We start from the raw sequence: 16,738 nt of genomic DNA, 5'->3' as shown, positions 1-16,738 counted from the left end.
TCAACCCTTGATATATATGTCGAGACTTGTCAGAGCATTTGAGCACCTCAGCCATAGAGCAGAACTGTGAATAGAAACACCAGCCCCTGCGCAAAACCATGCCGTTGACAACCAAGACTTTCCGGAAATCAACACAAACCACCAAAAAAGATGTCGTGAGTACTGTTCGGTGCAGGTTGAACCGTTGCTTCCGCTGAATCCTTGTCACATACCTATGATAATCAAGAAAATGCCTTCATGTTTGAGCCACGATAGACCAGAATGTTGAACTCCGATCAAGCTTTTCCATATTGCCGATTGTGTTTTCCAACCACATAACTCCGTAAATTGAAAGGATTCGCAGCTTCAATTATGTAGGCACCGGTGCTTCGAGTCCCGTGAGGCCTTCCTGCTCAAACCCTTCAACAGGAGTACAAGTGCAGAAAAGGTTGGTATCTCCATAGGCGTCGTCAACTCGGGCTACCGTGGGCCAGAATTTCTTCTCCCGCAGCCACGGCAGAGGATATGCCGCTTGCTCTCGGCTGTACGGCCGATCCCAGTCATTTCGCATCAGATCTTGTTGTGGATGCGGCGACATCTTGAGGACGTTACCCTCTCGCGGCATTTTTCCGTCTTCGATAGCTTTGATCTCCTGTCTGATTTCGATCAACGCATCGCAGAATCGGTCAAGCTCCTCCTTCGACTCCGACTCCGTAGGTTCAATCATGAGAGTGTTTGCCACTGGCCAGCTCATGGTAGGGGCGTGGAAACCGTAGTCTTGCAGCCGCTTGGCGATGTCGATGGCCTCAACACCCGACGTCGCCTTGAATCCTCTTGCGTCCAGAATGAATTCGTGTGCACACCGTCCATTGGCATTGGTATAGACAATGGGATAGTGTGGCCTGAGGCGTGACATGATGTAGTTTGCATTCAGTAGTGCCATTTCCGTACCATGCTTCAGTCCTTCACTACCCATAAGTTGGATGTAGGCATAGCTGATAGGTAGAATGAGAGCACTGCCCCATGGCGCAGAGCTTACTGGAGAGATGGCTGTCCTGGCTCGATCCGGTCCAGGGTGGGGATCCACAAGAGGGTGAGTAGGTAAGAATGGTTGAAGGTGATCCTTGACCGCGATCGGTCCCACGCCAGGTCCACCACCTCCGTGGGGAATACAGAAAGTCTTGTGCAGGTTCAGATGGCACACATCAGCTCCAATTTCGCCGGGGTTGCATAGGCCGATTTGAGCATTGAGGTTGGCACCGTCCATGTAAACTTGACCGCCGTGTTCGTGCACAATCTGACAAACTTCCTTGATTGCTGGTTCGAAAACACCAAAAGTACTGGGGTATGTAACCATAATTGCAGCCAGGTCATCTTTGTGCTTTTCGCATTTCTCCTTGAGGTCCTTGATATCCAGATTTCCGGTCTTCGTGTCGCATTTCAATGGGACAACTTTCATTCCAGCCATGGCCGCAGATGCAGGGTTCGTTCCGTGAGCGGAGACGGGGATCAAGCATACCTTTCGCTGACTCTGGCCTCTGGTGGCGTGATACTTCTCGATGACCCGGAGACCAGTAAACTCACCCTGTGCGCCCGAATTTGGCTGTAGACTGACGGCATCCATACCGGTGATTGTCGCCAGATTGTTGGAGAGCCTCTCAATGAGAGCCTTATAGCCATCTGCACCGGTAGCGAAGGGGTGAAGTGCGGACCAACCGACATTAGACACAGGTAGCATCTCTGTAGTGCCGTTGAGTTTCATAGTACAGGAACCTAGTGGGATCATCGAGTGAACAAGGGACAGGTCTTTTGACTGGAGATGGTGCATATATCGAAGCAGTTCAGTTTCGGAGTGATGTTGATTAAAGACAGGATGGGTCAAAAAGGGACTTGATCTCTGCAGAGTATGCGCAGCATTCCGTTTGTTAACCTTCGACAGGATTTGCGAGTCTTGTAAAGCAGCTGCGACGTCACTGTCCTTGATTCCAAGAACACTGGCCAGTTTGACAAGATTCTTGCTGCCAGTAGCTTCGTCAATCGAGAAAGCGAGCCGTGGTTTACCTGGGGTACTTCCGGGAACATTTGTTCGTAGGCTCACTCCCTGTTTAGAAGCTCGAGCCAATACCTTCTCATATGCATCGTTGTCCTGCGCTTCTAGGGTAACGGTGTCAAAGAGCACCGCGCCATCGTCGCCAACACCTTTGGTGACGACTTTGAGGGTCTTGCTGTGCTTCTCAATCAACATTTGGACAAATTTAGCCATGGCCCAGATCCGATGAGCGATGTTTTTCAAGCCCTCTGGTCCGTGATAAATAGCATAGAACGCGCTCATGTTAGCAAGGAGTGCTTGAGCAGTGCAAATATTGCTGGTAGCCTTCTCTCGACGGATGTGTTGCTCCCGAGTTTGGAGGGCGAGGCGAAGAGCGCGATTGCCGAGTCGATCTTTGGACACACCGACTAGTCGACCAGGAATTTTCCGTTTGTGTTTCTCGTTGCAAGCAAAGAAGGCAGCATGCGGACCGCCAAAACCCATTGGCACACCGAATCGCTGTGCACTTCCAAAGGCGACATCGGCACCAAATTCTCCCGGTGCTTTCAAGAGAGTGAGAGCGAGCAGGTCAGTCGCGACACAGAAGGTGGAATCGGCGGAGTGTACAACGTCTGCCAGATTCTGAAAGTCGAAGACGCCTCCAGTGGTGTCAGGATATTGTGCGAGAACGCCAACCAAGTTCTTTCCCTGGCTTTTGACAAGCTGACAGTCATTCTCCAGAATGTCACCCACCACGATCTTTATGCCGAATCCTGCTGCCCTCGCCTCCAGAACCGCAATGGTTTGAGGATGGCAAAGGCTCGAGACAACAAATGTCTTGCCCGGTGCCCGCAGTCGAGAGGTGGAAAGAGCATTCATGGACAGGGTCATGGCTTCAGCAGCAGCAGTGCCTTCATCGAGGACAGATGCGTTGGCGATCGCAAGGCCCGTGAGATCGGTCACGAGGGTTTGGAAATTCAACAGCGATTCCAAACGACCCTGGCTGATCTCCGCCTGATACGGGGTATAACTAGTGTACCACGCCGGATTTTCCAGTATATTTCTCGTGATAACCGGTGGAGTAGTTGTCCCATAGTATCCAGCGCCTATGAAATTGCGCGAGAGCGTGTTCAATTTTGCCAGTTTATTCAGCTCACTTTGCACTTGTTTCTCACTGCGTCCTTTGACGTTATGTCTCCCTTGTGCATCCATGAGGCCAATGGCGCCATTCTGTCGGATCCCCTGAGGCAGAGATTGTTGTATGAAGTCTTCAAGATCCTTGACCGGAGGATCGAGTGTCTTGAGCATCTCCGTCTCGTCCTCAGGAGACGGACCGATATGGCGTCGACTGAACAGCTCATTCTGGGCCAAGAACGGTGCCCGTTCGGAAAAGGTCAAGGAATCAGGTCCATCCTGCTCATTGCGGTGTTGCACCGTAGAAATACATCTCTTGCATATCCGAGCAGTATCACCTCGTAGGATCTGCGAACGTAGGAGTCGGTTGACAGAACGGGTGGCGCGGGGTAGGACAATGGTTTGGTTGGCCATGGTGGTGGGCCTCAGGCTAGATAGTAGGCTACGAGAACCACATTGAAACCGTCGACGAAGCAACGGAAGGACGACTGAGAAAAGAAGAGAAAGACCAAAGAACCAGGAGAGTCGCGGTTATTGAACGTGGACAGCGGTGACCCCAACATACCACCTATCTGTGGAAAAATAATGCATCGGAGGAAAAGCACGCGGACTAGTGACCGCACCTGGAACCAAAGCTTGCAGGGGTCCAAGGCTGTGGGTGCTGCAAGTGGATAAAGCTCTTGATTTGCTGAGCCACGTCCCGATAACATGATAGCGTTCGATGAAAGGCCAATCACAGAGATCCAAACAACGGGAGAAACCCTTGAGCGTGCAACGATTCTGCTTGCATGGTTCCGAATATGGGCGAGATCACGAAAATGATATTAATAGTGTTTGTTTCAAAGTCTTGTTTATCCAGTAGAACGCTAAAATTCGTTGTGGTGTTACATGCACAGGGATATCTAGGAAAATATTGTTACACATGCTCCATGACGGCAGCCGACATGCTTGCTCGCAACCAACACCTTCTACCACAGCTGCTATTCCGATGAATTTGTTCTATGGTAAGGAAATGTTACTCAATAACGTTCGTGACCTGAAATATATATGTCAGTTTGGCCGATTCTCCATGCTCAGTCGGTTGTGACTACACTTACGTCCAAGAGGCTTAGCTCTCTTCGAAATGTCTTTCGCTTGGTGCTGCTTGATCTTCGCCAGACGAGCCCTGTCAACTTTGTCAATATACCTGTTGAAGAAATTTCTCGACGGATGGGGTATGCTTACTCTTCCTCAGCCTCGCGCTCAAGCATCTTGACACGGTCTCTTGCCTCCCTCACAGCGGCCTTTGCCTGGACAAGAGCGCGATCCGCTTCTCTCTCAGCAGTCTCGGCCTGAAGGACTCGCTCACGCGCGGAAACGATGGACGGGTCTTCGTGATTACGATGGAACAATCCGCCAGAGCCGCGGGTCGAACCACGGGAGACTTTGGAACCATGACGACGGTTATGTGAGTCGAAGTCAGAGGACGAGGCGGACGAGGAACGACGGCGATTGAAAAAGCCTCTTCGGGGGCTGCCGTCGGCCGATGAGTTTGAGTATCTGGGTGCAGTTGTTTGAGCGGGAGTTGGCTGTGCGGTCTTGTTTCCGAAGAGAGGCATCTTGACTGCTGAGTGACAGGTTGTGTGATATAGATTTGTCTAAGAATTTCAAGTGGTAATGTCCAAGATGGTTCGATTGAAGACGATGGCTGCTGTTTTGAGGAGGTGCTATGCCTCGCATTTTAAATGCTTGTCTCCTATGCCATTCTGTAGGTGATGGTGTTGTCCCAGAATCAGGTTTTGGACGCCCGTGTGACGTAGGAATGTGGACGAGGCTTAGGAAAAGGGAGTGATCGTCAGCCTTTTTAGCCCAAATGACGCCAAACGTCGGCAACTAGAACCACCAGGGTCATAAATTGTGGTGTTGGTCTCACATTCTGGGGAAGACAGACCTGGACCCTGCACACCCTGATAGCCAGATAACTTGCTTCGTCGTATCAGGCGCGTCCAGACCGTGCTGTGACGACGGCAACTACATCTTGGGAAATTTAGCGGGAGGCTAGCACGCTGAACAAGTCCAAGCTTATGGCGATCTGGTGGTCCCGTGGCTGAAGAGGCGACTCCTTCATCCAATCCACTAGTTGTATTAACAGGTTTTGCATTAAGAGAGTTCAGAGGGAATTGTAAAGATCGGGGAAGATATCTCGATGGTATTGAGCGGGAGCATTAGTTTACACCGCATGATAGGTTGATTCAGCCCGCATCAATCCTCCACAACTGAATCCCAAGCTCCGACGGCTGTAGCCTCGCGAGACGACATGCCTGTTTTGCAATTATCAAGAATTGAACACTCCTTCAATAGTCCCAAAGAATTGGCATGTTTCAGTTGGGCGAAGTTGGAGACCTGGAGACAGTTGGGTGCCAGTTTCCGCGATTGTGGTGACGTCAGCATCGAGGTGGCGTCTGGTGGCGTCTGTGCTGTGTGTTCTGTTTTGAGTCTTGGCTCAGGGTCCTGACCAGTCACGTGCTAGAATTGTGGTAATAAACATCACGTGACTCAACTCGGAACAGTACTCGGGATAATTGGATATCTGGGTGAAGTACAAAGGCCAGTGGTAGAAGAAACCTTCTCAGGAGAGTCGATTGCCTTTCTCTTCAACTCCCAGATCGGCCGAGCCCGTCTATACTGATGGAACGAAGTTGGACTTGTGGAGCTGCTGAACGATTGGGAGAGCAATGTTTGACATGTTTCCTTTCGTCACGCCTTTGCAATCCACCCAGAGTGTATCATGAAATCGAATATGCGATTAGCTTTATTGACATCGATCTAAACCATCGGTCAGTAACAGCGTCCATGCTAAGAAAGTGAGCCACTTACCCTGCAGACTCCCCGAGCCTCCTTTTTCTTCATCTGCCCGCCTTGTTTCATGGCTTCCTTCAATAAGCCTTCTTTGAGGGCAAGATATGGCTTCGGTCGAATATGGAGTGTGTTGCATAATTGAATTTCTTCCTCGCTCAAGAGTTGCAGATCAGGAGCATACGCTTTATCCTCTTCCAACTTCCAGGGGGTCGTCCCATTCAAAGGCTGCACCACATAGCGAACTTTAGGTTTCGGACCTGCAGAGCTGTCTGGACCGCTGGCCTCGGCGAAAAGTTTGTCAAAGTCGTTCTGCACGGCGGGCTGACTGTCAGCAAACTGAGGTACCGTTTTCTGTTTGCGCTGAAACCGGAGAGGCAATTCGGGCGTGGTCAACTTGGATGCTTCTGTGGGCAGATCGGGTTGTTGGATCTGGCTACCCTTCTTAGGTATCTGAGGCATCCTGTCAAACTGTCCCTGGGGTTGATTCCGTAGAGCACGGGCTTGTTTATCAGCTTCGTATTTCTCGCCACCTCTCAAGTCGCTAATCCCCATCTGCTTCCATTCCTGTAACTGAGAAATGGCAATGCGCAAGTTGTGCTCAAGAAGGAGGTCCCTATTCAATGCCTCGAAATCTTCGTGGTTCATCATTCGGGCAAAAGGCTTGGCTCTGTGAAGCAAATCTTTCTCCTCCTTCGTTCTCTTCTTATCAATAAGCTGGTTCTTTTTGTATTCTAGTAAGTTGTGCTCGAAAATAATTCGTTTTCGGTCCGTTCTCGCTTTTAGTCTGGAGTTGTAGATGTCGAAGACTGTCATTTTCAACGTGGTCTCCTCATCCATCTGTCCTGTGACAGGGTCAAGACCGTCACCAGGCTCGAAGGACATATGCTGAACTGCTTCTTCGGCGTCATTGGCAAACTCGGTCTCGAATTCTAGACGACCAGGCATGAAACCTTGCACCTCGTGACAAGCTGGTACCGAGGCAGTGGGCTTCTGCTTGGGCGTGGCAGGGGGAGCCGACTTCGCCGCTTCCTTACGTTCCTCAATGCGCCGCTTTTTGCGCGCTTGGAATTCATCTTTGGGTATACGTTCAAATAGTCGGGTGTCTGCAGGGTCGGCCAGTTCAGGGAGAGGGAACCGCGAACTGTTGATATAGGTGTTGATGTAGTGGTCGCGAACTTCGTCCTTCTCTCGATAGCCTCCAATATGCTCTGCTACGTCGGCCCACGAACCGAGTCCATACCTCTCGGAGCCTTCGAGCAGTAACAATTCTTCATCGGCACCCCAGTCCTCTGTATAAATGGGGATCGAGTTCTGTTCCACTACATGGTATTCGTGCGTGCGGGGATCGTGATTTTTAGAGTGCTCTCCGCGAGCAAAACAGGGTACACAAAGATCGTACTCGCGGCAAGCGGGATTTGCGCAGGATATGCGGACGGTGGAGGTGATATCGATAGAGCAAACATCGCAGTGGTATTTGGTGCCACCGTCGCCGCCGCGCGAGGCTGCATTTTTCCTTATGACACCCATGCTTCTCGCGATACGAGCATCTTCCTCGAGATCGGAATCAGAAGAAAGATATTGCGCGTACTCAGCAGGGATTGTCGCGTCCTCGCAGGCAGAGTCAGCCGGTGGGTCTCGAGGCCGTCGAGGCGCAGTTGGTGACGCAGAGCGCTCGGAATCGGACTCGAGGTAGTCAACGGTATAGCGGATGGGCTTGCGAGTACTTCGGACAGGCTTTGAGCGTACTCTAGGTGTTGATGGCCGTGAGGATGGTTTTGCAGGCAGGGATATCAGGTTGGTTGTTGTACGACTGACGTTCAAAGTTGGGGGCTCATATCCGCCACCAACACCACCAGCCGCAGCGCGCCAAGAAGCCATTTCCGCTTGGGTCAATCTCACGTGACCGTGGATTCGCCTTCACACGGCCAGTGACGGCTCAGTTTCAGGCCGATGTCTGTCCGGGTCTTGTTCCGCCTTTGGCTGAATAAGGAACTAAAAGCCCACTCAGCAGCCTGCGCCGCCCTCGATTCCCAGTCTCCCACCCGCTGTGACACCTTAGTTTCCAGGTAGTGTGGAGGCTTCAGGTACTCGCATCACCACCCACACTTCGCCCCGACAGGTGAAACTCAGGCCCCGGCCGTATCGACCTGGTGTGCTGTTGTGCAACTCGGATTCAAACAAAACAAGTCCAGTCCTGCGATCTTCTGTTATTCATCAGCATCCATCTTTGCCTCCCTCCATCCTTCACTGCAGAACACTCACCACTTCTCAACGCTCCTTAACGACTTCACCTCGTCTTCGCCTCGGTTACCTTCAGGTGCTCGTTGTGCCACACTCGCAACCCCTCCTTTCACCGATTGTCTACAATTGAAACCTGCGCTCCTTGGAAATATTGTCGGTCAACAACACACCCTAAGGCTGTGCCTGCAGCACCCTATTGGTACTTCACCTTCCTATCGTCAGGCTATTCCTCTGCCCCCATTGAGCGGTGATTCTCAGTCCATCATCATCAGCTATCGAGGTCTCAGCGGAGGTATAACACTCGAAGATGTCGTGGAGATTGACAAAGAGTAGGTTGATGTAACGGCTGTCTGATGGAATCCAATTGACAAAGAGATAGAATTGAAGGACACTCACCTGGCCCCTCTCACAAGTGGCTTCGGTCGATCCACGTCCACCTCTACTGTCAAACCAGAAGATGCTTCCCCTGCGACAGACTCGCCAGAGTTATCAACAACCCAGAGCAATACTAGCACCACTTCAGCAAATGGCATCGGTTAGTGAATCACTCTTATCCCACTCGTTTGCTGTCTGCCTTCCTTACTGACGCCAACTAGCTGCTTCAGAACAGCTCACTTCACCCCCTGTCCAGACGACCAAACCTGGAATCCTGATAGTCACTTTGCACGAAGGCAAAGGATTCTCTTTGCCACAACAATATCAATCAGTATTTAACAATTACTATGGCTCGGGGACCTCGGGTTCAGTCAGACCAAGCTCGTCATATGCCTCTGGGTCTGTTGCAGGATCATACGCACCTCCGAATCGGCCAGTCTCAACTCACGCTGGAATCAACGCTGCGCCAACAATTCACGGAAGATACAGCAGCAAGTACTTGCCTTATGCTCTCCTTGACTTCGATAAGCTGCAAGTGTTTGTCGATGCCGTCTCTGGTACTCCAGAGAATCCGTTGTGGGCAGGTGACAACACCTCTTTCAAGTTCGACGTGTCAAGAGTGTGCGAGCTCAGCGTCCAGCTATACCTACGTAATCCAGCTGCCAGGCCTGGGGTTGGTAGAAGTGAAGATATATTCCTTGGTGGCGCTAGGGTCACCCCGAGGTTCGAAGAAGCCCGCCAATTCGTTGCGGATCCAAAGAAGAGTAAGAAGGAAAATGAAAAGGCGGAGGCTGCGTTTCTGTCCCAGGAAAAGCAAGCCGGCCAGCTCGGGACTGAGTGGCTGGACATTCAATTTGGAACCGGCTCCATCAAGGTTGGCGTGAACTATGTCGAGAACCGACAAGGCAGCCTCAAGATTGACGACTTCGAGCTCTTGAAGGTTGTAGGAAGGGGCAGTTTCGGCAAAGTCATGCAAGTGATGAAGAAAGACACCGGACGGATCTACGCTCTCAAGACCATCCGAAAGGCTCATATCATCTCTCGGTCCGAAGTTGCGCATACTCTTGCAGAACGATCAGTGCTGGCGCAGATCAACAACCCTTTCATCACTCCACTTAAATTCTCGTTCCAGTCCCCTGACAAGCTCTATTTCGTCCTGGCCTTTGTCAACGGAGGAGAGCTCTTCCATCACCTCCAAAAGGAACAGCGATTCGATATCAACCGCTCCAGGTTTTACACCGCAGAGCTGTTGTGTGCCTTGGAGTGTCTTCACGGTTTCAAGGTCATCTACAGAGATTTGAAGCCAGAAAATATTCTGCTGGATTATACCGGTCATATTGCCTTGTGCGACTTCGGGCTGTGCAAACTGGATATGAAGGATGAAGACCGAACCAACACGTTCTGCGGAACCCCCGAGTATCTGGCCCCAGAACTTCTCCTTGGACACGGGTACACGAAGACGGTCGATTGGTGGACTTTGGGTGTCCTCTTATACGAGATGCTTACTGGACTCCCACCCTTCTACGATGAGAACACCAACGAAATGTACCGCAAGATTCTACAAGAACCGTTGCATTTCCCTGGTCCTGAGATCGTTCCCGCAGCGGCGAAGGACCTCCTTCAAAAGCTGCTTGACCGCAATCCTGAGCGTCGGTTGGGAGCAGGCGGGGCGGCGGAGATCAAAGCCCACCACTTCTTTGCCGGCATTGACTGGAGGAAACTGCTGCAGAGAAAATATGAACCCAGCTTCAAGCCGAATGTGGTAAGTGTGAGAACTGATGTCTATAGAAGCTGTCGCTAACATGTGTCGAAGGTTGATGCACGAGACACCGCCAACTTTGACAAGGAATTCACGTCCGAAGTGCCCAAAGATTCATACGTCGAAGGACCTGTGCTGTCGCAGACTATGCAACAACAATTTGCAGGATGGTCATACAACCGACCAGTCGCTGGACTTGGTGACGCAGGTGGTAGCGTTCGGGACCCCGCGTTCGATCGCATTCAATAGAGACCTTAGCGTGTTCTTGTTTCTCATGTAATGAGCAATGAAACGGTCTATGAACGAAAGCTGCATGTCGCGGACTGGTGGCAGCCGTGGCCAGGGACTTTCCTTTCAGGGATAGGAATAACAACACCTTTGTCAATGTGGCGAGTCAATCAGTATCTCGTTGCTTCGGTTTGGAGATGGATATCGGATGGGACTTTCAAAGTGCCGGGAAAGCAATTCTGCTGGATCACTGGACTGCGGCACATGCTTCATTTCTTCCTGTCAGCGTTTGGACATGGACGGCCTTGAGGGCTCCAGTCTCAAACGCTATAGCTGGCCCTCACGACTTGACCTTGAGCACATAGAGAGACGGGTTTCAATAGCTGTGCTGCCCTTTTCTGCGGGAGCTGCCAATACAATACGAGTACTCGGCGATATCCCGCTTGCAAGTATAAGTACGAGGAATGTATACCCTTGGCGAGCGTGGCGAGATATCTCATCTTGACCTTGGCTTTGGCGGCCCGCCGCGATGGCTCGCACCGCTCCGACTTGGCGCCGGGGCGGAGCATCAGAAAAGTCCTTCAACGTTTTCACTCTGTAAAGGATTGTAGCGCCCAGAATCCCAATCACTTGTCGCTCCGTCTATGCCCTCCGCAGCCACGACTTGACCTCCTCTCTTCCTCTGATTCTTTTTCATGTCCGGCGCTTTCCCTCTTGACCCAGCTCTAGTCAGCCCCTCTCTGGCTAGTCCCGGTGACTTCTGTGAAAGCGGTCGCCACATGAACCTAGGTAGAACACCCCGTATTCCCGTTGATGTTCAGCACGCACACACTACCTGCTACTTCATCGCCAATGGTCAAGATATGGGCCCCGGTACTCGCTAGGTTATTTTTCTGCTGGCTCTGTGTCCAACCTGTACAAAAAGACAACGGTTAGTCTCGACAAGCCACTCCTTGAACCCCCCTCAGCAAACGGACAGGTTGAGAGGAGGCATGTCAAAGTCCCCAAATCCTTCAGAGTGACAAACCTTACAGCTGTCCAATATCTCCAGGCCGGCATTTCCAAAGGTGTCCTTGTCGAGCGTGGGGCCTAACCCGCTGTCCAAGTAGATCATCTGACATTCCCCGAGACTGATGCCCTGGCCGCTTTCGTGAGATAGGGTGGAACTATCTGCAACCGAAGCCACAAGGTCGAAGCAGTCTTGGAAGTCGGCCAGGCCCTCTGGGCCGAGACACTCGTTGATGTCCTGGGCGGCACGAGTGTTGAGACCAGCTTCCGGGACAGAGTCCGCGATGGCCGAGGTGAACAAGCACAATGTGACGAATGTGGAGCAGGGCTTCATGGTGCAATTAGAGGGTTGGTTGGTATTCTCAAAAGTCTCTCTCGGTGTTTCTGCCAAAGAGTATCGCGAAATAATTTCCCACGGAACATTGCCAGGGATCCTCGGAGGGATGGGTCTCTTCCCTTGTGACTTCACGAGGCCAGTAGAATACTGCGTGAATTCCACTCGAGGGCTCAAGGTTGTTCAGGATCAACGAAGACTCGGTCGCACTCTTGCTGGTGGTGAGGTTGATTCCATACCAGGTCCCTCGAATGGTGTGGGAGACTGGACCATTGTCAGATGAGATACTACCAGTTAATGCTCAGACTGACTTCCGAGGCAGAGATACGGGCTAGAAACCCCGAAGTTGCCACATCATTGAGCATCTCAACACCATTGCTCAATCGACCGGGTAGCGGTCAGGCATTGCGGGACTGAAAAGCTCATCAGAACATCAAGTACATCGATTGCGATGGCAGCCTTTGGACTCGAGTTGATGCCCACCGACTAAAGGGTGAATGGATGCAAAGTCATATCTGCATTGTCCGCGACATACTTCTGAGCTTCTACGGCTCTGCTTTCCGCCAACGTAACGGAACGTCTAATATCTCCCATACCGCATCCTTCCGGTATGCAGGATTTTCCTCCTCGGGCGAACCTCCTCAGAAAACTTGGGATTTGGCAGTCCCTGCCCAATCGCCTCCCAGTCGGGCAACCGTCTCCAATGCTTCTGCCACATGCACAGCAGAGAAAGCCGAAGAACCCGGGGAGCAAACTGCTTTCTGTTTGCTCCTGTCAACGCCAGCAGTTGGAGGAGAAGAGAGGCCGAAGAAGGGAGACCTACCAGATTACAGTAGTGGGGTGAAAACCAGCTACGACTCTCTTCTAACAGGCATGGCTCGGGGATCCTTGGGCAAACGACGAACTGAGTGTGAGGGAGGGCAGCTCATTTGATCGGTTCCGCGACCTCTTGGATTCACATGCCTTTTCGAACAGGGTGGATCCGTTTTCCCCAAACTCTCATTATAGGCATGCGGGTTCTCGAAATGCCATTTGGCGCATCCTGATGTTTGTTTAGTGTTGGAGTTTCCAACCTTGTCACGCCAATCGAGACGAGGAAAGCTAGCACGGGGCATTCACAGGATGAGGATATTGTCAAAATGACTCTTTTATTTTCTGCCTCACGAGAGAATGACATTTTAAATCGAGGTCCTGGATCTAAGACCGTCCTCTACACTCGACTCCTTGGTCCACCCTTGACCCCGTCTGATGGTTGCGCAGGACGTAACGGAAATCAGGCCATGTGTCGGTATGGTCGGTTCCTTCTGAGGTGTCTGATTCAGACTGAAGGTTTACAGTCATCACCCTCGCGCTCGCGTCAACCGGTGATAGTTGATCATTCGGAGAGGTGAGTCTTGACACCGAAGCTGAGGATTGTTTTCTTGAGGTCCTCGTCGGTGAGGGATCCGTCTTCCAATCCCTGCAAGATGCTTGCCACAATGTCGGGGCTGTCAGCGCCTTTAACGACATGTTGCACTCCGTTCTCGGTGTGCGTGAAGGTGTCGGGCTTGACAGTGGTGCAGTTGGACGACTCGAGGTCTCGTTTGCCCGGGACGTTGGTCGCTTGTAGCCATTTCACTCCGTTTATCGAGGCATCACCCGTAGGGCATATGCACACAGTTTGTTGTGCTTGCTCCAGCTCATTCTGGCAATTGCCGGACCGAAAGGCGGCAGCTGTGAAAGGTGAGATCGGGGACTGAGGTATTGCGACCATACAGGCGCCAAAGAAGGAGCCAAAGTCGCAGCAGACACCTGGGTCCAGGTCGGCACAGGTCGCCGATGTGCCTCCTCCGCACAGGTTGGCTTGTTGAAACAGGACAATGTTGGCGGTGCCGGGAACTGCTCGCACGCCCCAAAAGTGCGGCAGCAAGGCGACCAAGACGTATTGGCCAAGGATGAATTGCATGATGACTTTGCAACACCGAGTTCTGCTGATTCGAATAGATGGTGACTGCTTTCCTTTGGATTGATTTTTTTTGGTTGCGAGGGCTATCGGCTTTTATAGGGACAGGGCATCCTCCTAGCCACCCCCTCTCAACTGTTGTATCTTTCTCTCTTCCAAGGTCATACGTGAGGCTCGCGGGCAGCTTGCGGATCTCTGGGCTAGAGATGGGTAGTGCTCGCCGTAGTATTATCTCGAGGTAGTATACAGTAGATGAGCGACAGTTTGATTTCCATAAAGTAATAGTGACCAGTTCCCACAATTCCTTCTCGGGAAGTGTCCGAATGCCCACTCACGTACCGACTCGTCATGCTTGTCATCGTCTTGTACACCACCTTTTTAAGATCCTGAGTTGTTGTTTGCTTCTTTTCCCCCCCCCCCCCCCCTTTCCTAATCTCGTACGAGTGGGATCACGCATGTCGCAGATCCGATTTAGGGCATAGAGAACGCTCTGGCAAGGTCAATCAGTCCTTGTTACCTCGTAATACTCGTAACTCGTACTGTGGACCGAGGGGGATTTCCTACTCCACATTCAAAGTTGCACCAACTCCTTTTGGAACGTGGATCCCCATTTTGTCACTTGTTGCGGCCTTGGCTCGAGCCGTGGAGGCGCGTTCCGAAAAGGTACGGCACAAAGGGACGGGGTGAATGATGATCACTCTGGCGCAGGACAGATGGGATCATGCTCAAGCAAGCCATTCTCCACACTCGGTTTGCTTGACCATAGCTTATTGACATGTCTACAGAGCCAGCTAGGCCCTTTTGATACATCGACACACTATGCATGCATTTTGACCCGACCATGGAAGTGACAGGACTGAAGAAGGTATTGCAGCCACGATCTAGACTTTTGAAAACGTTGGAGATACGTCCACTCTCAAACAAGAATAGATTCGATATCAACCGTGTCTAGCACTTGTACTCGTACGAGTGAACAATCTCCCCCCCCCCCCCCCCCCCCTTCCAAAAAGCTTAGTAGTAACCCCTTCGCGGACAAACCAGTGTCCTCCTCTATCTCTCATATAGGATATGGGGAGGGAAAAGTGTGGTTGGCAAACTGAAATCCAGAAGCCGACTCAGGAAGATAGATCCTCTACGCTACCAGAGTCTTGTCGAAATTCCGCGGTCAGCTACCAATGTCAGTGGTCAAGGGACCCTTGATGAAAGTGGCCGCGGTGTTCTGTGAGCCCCGGAGGTCAGCGGATGGCGGAAGTGAATGGATCTGGGTGAAGGAAAGGGATGGCAAAGCGCATGAATGGTTTGAGACATCTGGTTGAGCGGCGAGAAGAGGAAGTAGATGAACTGCGTTACACCGTGTACAAAGTAATGTATCAGCAATACATGTCAAACTCTGGACCCCTTCCCAGTCGGTTTGGGTGCCCCTATCCCGTATAGACCTCTTCCTCCCTGCGTAGGCTCAGCGTGAAATCGAAAACGAAGATTACCCAGCCGAATACAGTGTCTCCGTCTCAACTGACGCTTTAGCGACAAGGTCCTTCTCATCATTCACCGACCAACTCTCGCACACCTCATAAATGACACGTCAACACGACTATACGCCACAAGCCCCGGGTGCCCCGTGTCAAAGCCGTACGGATCTCTCAATAGCTTGGCACAATGCTCCCGATGCTTCAGTTCCATCGAGTCCCCGTCGACCATCTTCCAACCCTTCTCGTAGGCCCGTACGAGTTTCATGAACATGTAGGTGCAATGTCTCAGGTGAAATTCCGGATGCGAGAAGGCAGAGACGTACTCTCCTCCGGCCAACTCGTCTTTGCTCATGGGCTTGGTGAGATTCGGGTCCCAGAACCAGCGTCCGTCCTCGAGTGGCGACAGGGACTCGGAGAACTCGCGGTCGAAGCATTCTTCGGGCAGCCACGCCCCCATCATGACATCGTAGTGGCATCCTCGACTCTCTGCCTCCAGCACCGAGTCCCCACAAGATGGAATTATCGAGTCGCCGCTCCATCCTCCACTTGTCCTCCAAGAAACCGTGCCCAGGAGAGAGACCATGCCGATGGAAAGGACGGCCAGGACGACGATCGCGTGGTGCCACTTGCTCGGCTTATCCGGCTCCATTAGTCTGCAGAGACGGTATTCGACCCAACAAAAAAAGGGGAGGGAGATGATGAAGTGGCCAAAGCATAAAGTAGGGTCGTGTTGAGAGGCGAAGAACACCGATTTGAACTGAGACTTTTGGCGGGAAGGGTACTGACTTGGCCACACCTACATGTACTCTAGATGCAGGGGTTCGATGAGGACTGCGGAATAGCACCCGCACGGACGGTATCAGAATAGGTCAGACAGGATTCGACGGACTCGGGTTAGAGCAAAGGAATCATACTCGCAGGCCAGGCTGGTTGAATGAAAGTACCCTCGTATATATACGGCACATACCCCAACATTTGATGTCCGGCCCCCGCCTGTGCTGCAAGCGCTTTGGCCTGGCTGTGGGTGCCACGGACATAGTACCCTAGATGATCTAGTCACCCGTTCAATCAACCTGCGAAAGAATCAAAAAACATAGTGAACTGTGTCGTTTTACGCGGGTTCGGTCGAGACCTAGTTATCTAGCTGCCTAGGAGGGCTAGACTCCTGTCGATCATTGCGCGAAGGATTTGAAACGTACTCGATGTTTTCTACAATACTTCGTTACGAGGTGTATCAAGGAGTATTTGTTATCCCGAACCGGCAAGTGGACCAGTTCACAAGTCGGAGCAAGAACCCACGAGTAGCATCCCTACAACGTGTATCGCCGTGCGAGTTCCTAGCGAGCAAATCCAGGACGCGAAGGATTGCTGGAGCCACAAAAAAAAAATAAGTAATGAACTT

At 51.7% G+C, this 16,738-nt stretch overlaps 7 protein-coding genes across 7 annotated transcripts; 1 reads left to right on the top strand and 6 right to left on the bottom strand.

Annotated features, from left to right (window-relative positions):
- Positions 1–349: 349 nt before the first annotated feature.
- Positions 350–3,556, bottom strand: AYO20_01406 (glycine dehydrogenase; the record flags this gene model as incomplete). Its single annotated transcript, XM_022639712.1, has 1 exon — positions 350–3,556. One exon carries the CDS (start codon positions 3,554–3,556, stop codon positions 350–352), a length of 3,207 nt encoding a protein of 1,068 aa, XP_022504548.1.
- A 605-nt stretch (positions 3,557–4,161) lies between these two features.
- Positions 4,162–4,740, bottom strand: AYO20_01405 (hypothetical protein; the record flags this gene model as incomplete). The annotated part of the gene is made up of 3 exons (XM_022639711.1): positions 4,162–4,178; positions 4,240–4,307; positions 4,367–4,740. The coding sequence occupies 3 exons, from the start codon at positions 4,738–4,740 to the stop codon at positions 4,162–4,164; spliced, it is 459 nt and encodes a 152-aa protein (XP_022504547.1).
- A 1,138-nt stretch (positions 4,741–5,878) lies between these two features.
- Positions 5,879–7,858, bottom strand: AYO20_01404 (hypothetical protein; the record flags this gene model as incomplete). The annotated part of the gene is made up of 2 exons (XM_022639710.1): positions 5,879–5,947; positions 5,999–7,858. 2 exons carry the CDS (start codon positions 7,856–7,858, stop codon positions 5,879–5,881), a joined length of 1,929 nt encoding a protein of 642 aa, XP_022504546.1.
- Positions 7,859–8,528: 670 nt separating this feature from the next.
- Positions 8,529–10,604, top strand: AYO20_01403 (hypothetical protein; the record flags this gene model as incomplete). The annotated part of the gene is made up of 4 exons (XM_022639709.1): positions 8,529–8,550; positions 8,601–8,756; positions 8,818–10,358; positions 10,410–10,604. 4 exons carry the CDS (start codon positions 8,529–8,531, stop codon positions 10,602–10,604), a joined length of 1,914 nt encoding a protein of 637 aa, XP_022504545.1.
- Positions 10,605–11,547: 943 nt separating this feature from the next.
- On the bottom strand, positions 11,548–11,925 carry AYO20_01402 (hypothetical protein; the record flags this gene model as incomplete). Its single annotated transcript, XM_022639708.1, has 1 exon — positions 11,548–11,925. The coding sequence occupies one exon, from the start codon at positions 11,923–11,925 to the stop codon at positions 11,548–11,550; it is 378 nt and encodes a 125-aa protein (XP_022504544.1).
- A 1,375-nt stretch (positions 11,926–13,300) lies between these two features.
- AYO20_01401 (hypothetical protein) lies at positions 13,301–13,870 on the bottom strand (the record flags this gene model as incomplete). The annotated part of the gene is made up of 1 exon (XM_022639707.1): positions 13,301–13,870. One exon carries the CDS (start codon positions 13,868–13,870, stop codon positions 13,301–13,303), a length of 570 nt encoding a protein of 189 aa, XP_022504543.1.
- Positions 13,871–15,412: 1,542 nt separating this feature from the next.
- Positions 15,413–15,985, bottom strand: AYO20_01400 (hypothetical protein; the record flags this gene model as incomplete). The annotated part of the gene is made up of 1 exon (XM_022639706.1): positions 15,413–15,985. One exon carries the CDS (start codon positions 15,983–15,985, stop codon positions 15,413–15,415), a length of 573 nt encoding a protein of 190 aa, XP_022504542.1.
- Positions 15,986–16,738: the final 753 nt, after the last annotated feature.

The sequence above is a fragment of the Fonsecaea nubica genome (genome assembly GCF_001646965.1).
Source record: "Fonsecaea nubica strain CBS 269.64 chromosome Unknown Scaff5, whole genome shotgun sequence".
Lineage (NCBI taxonomy): Eukaryota > Fungi > Ascomycota > Eurotiomycetes > Chaetothyriales > Herpotrichiellaceae > Fonsecaea > Fonsecaea nubica.
The sequence above is the reverse complement of the archived record's forward strand: the minus strand, read 5'-3'. Positions and strand labels throughout refer to the sequence as shown.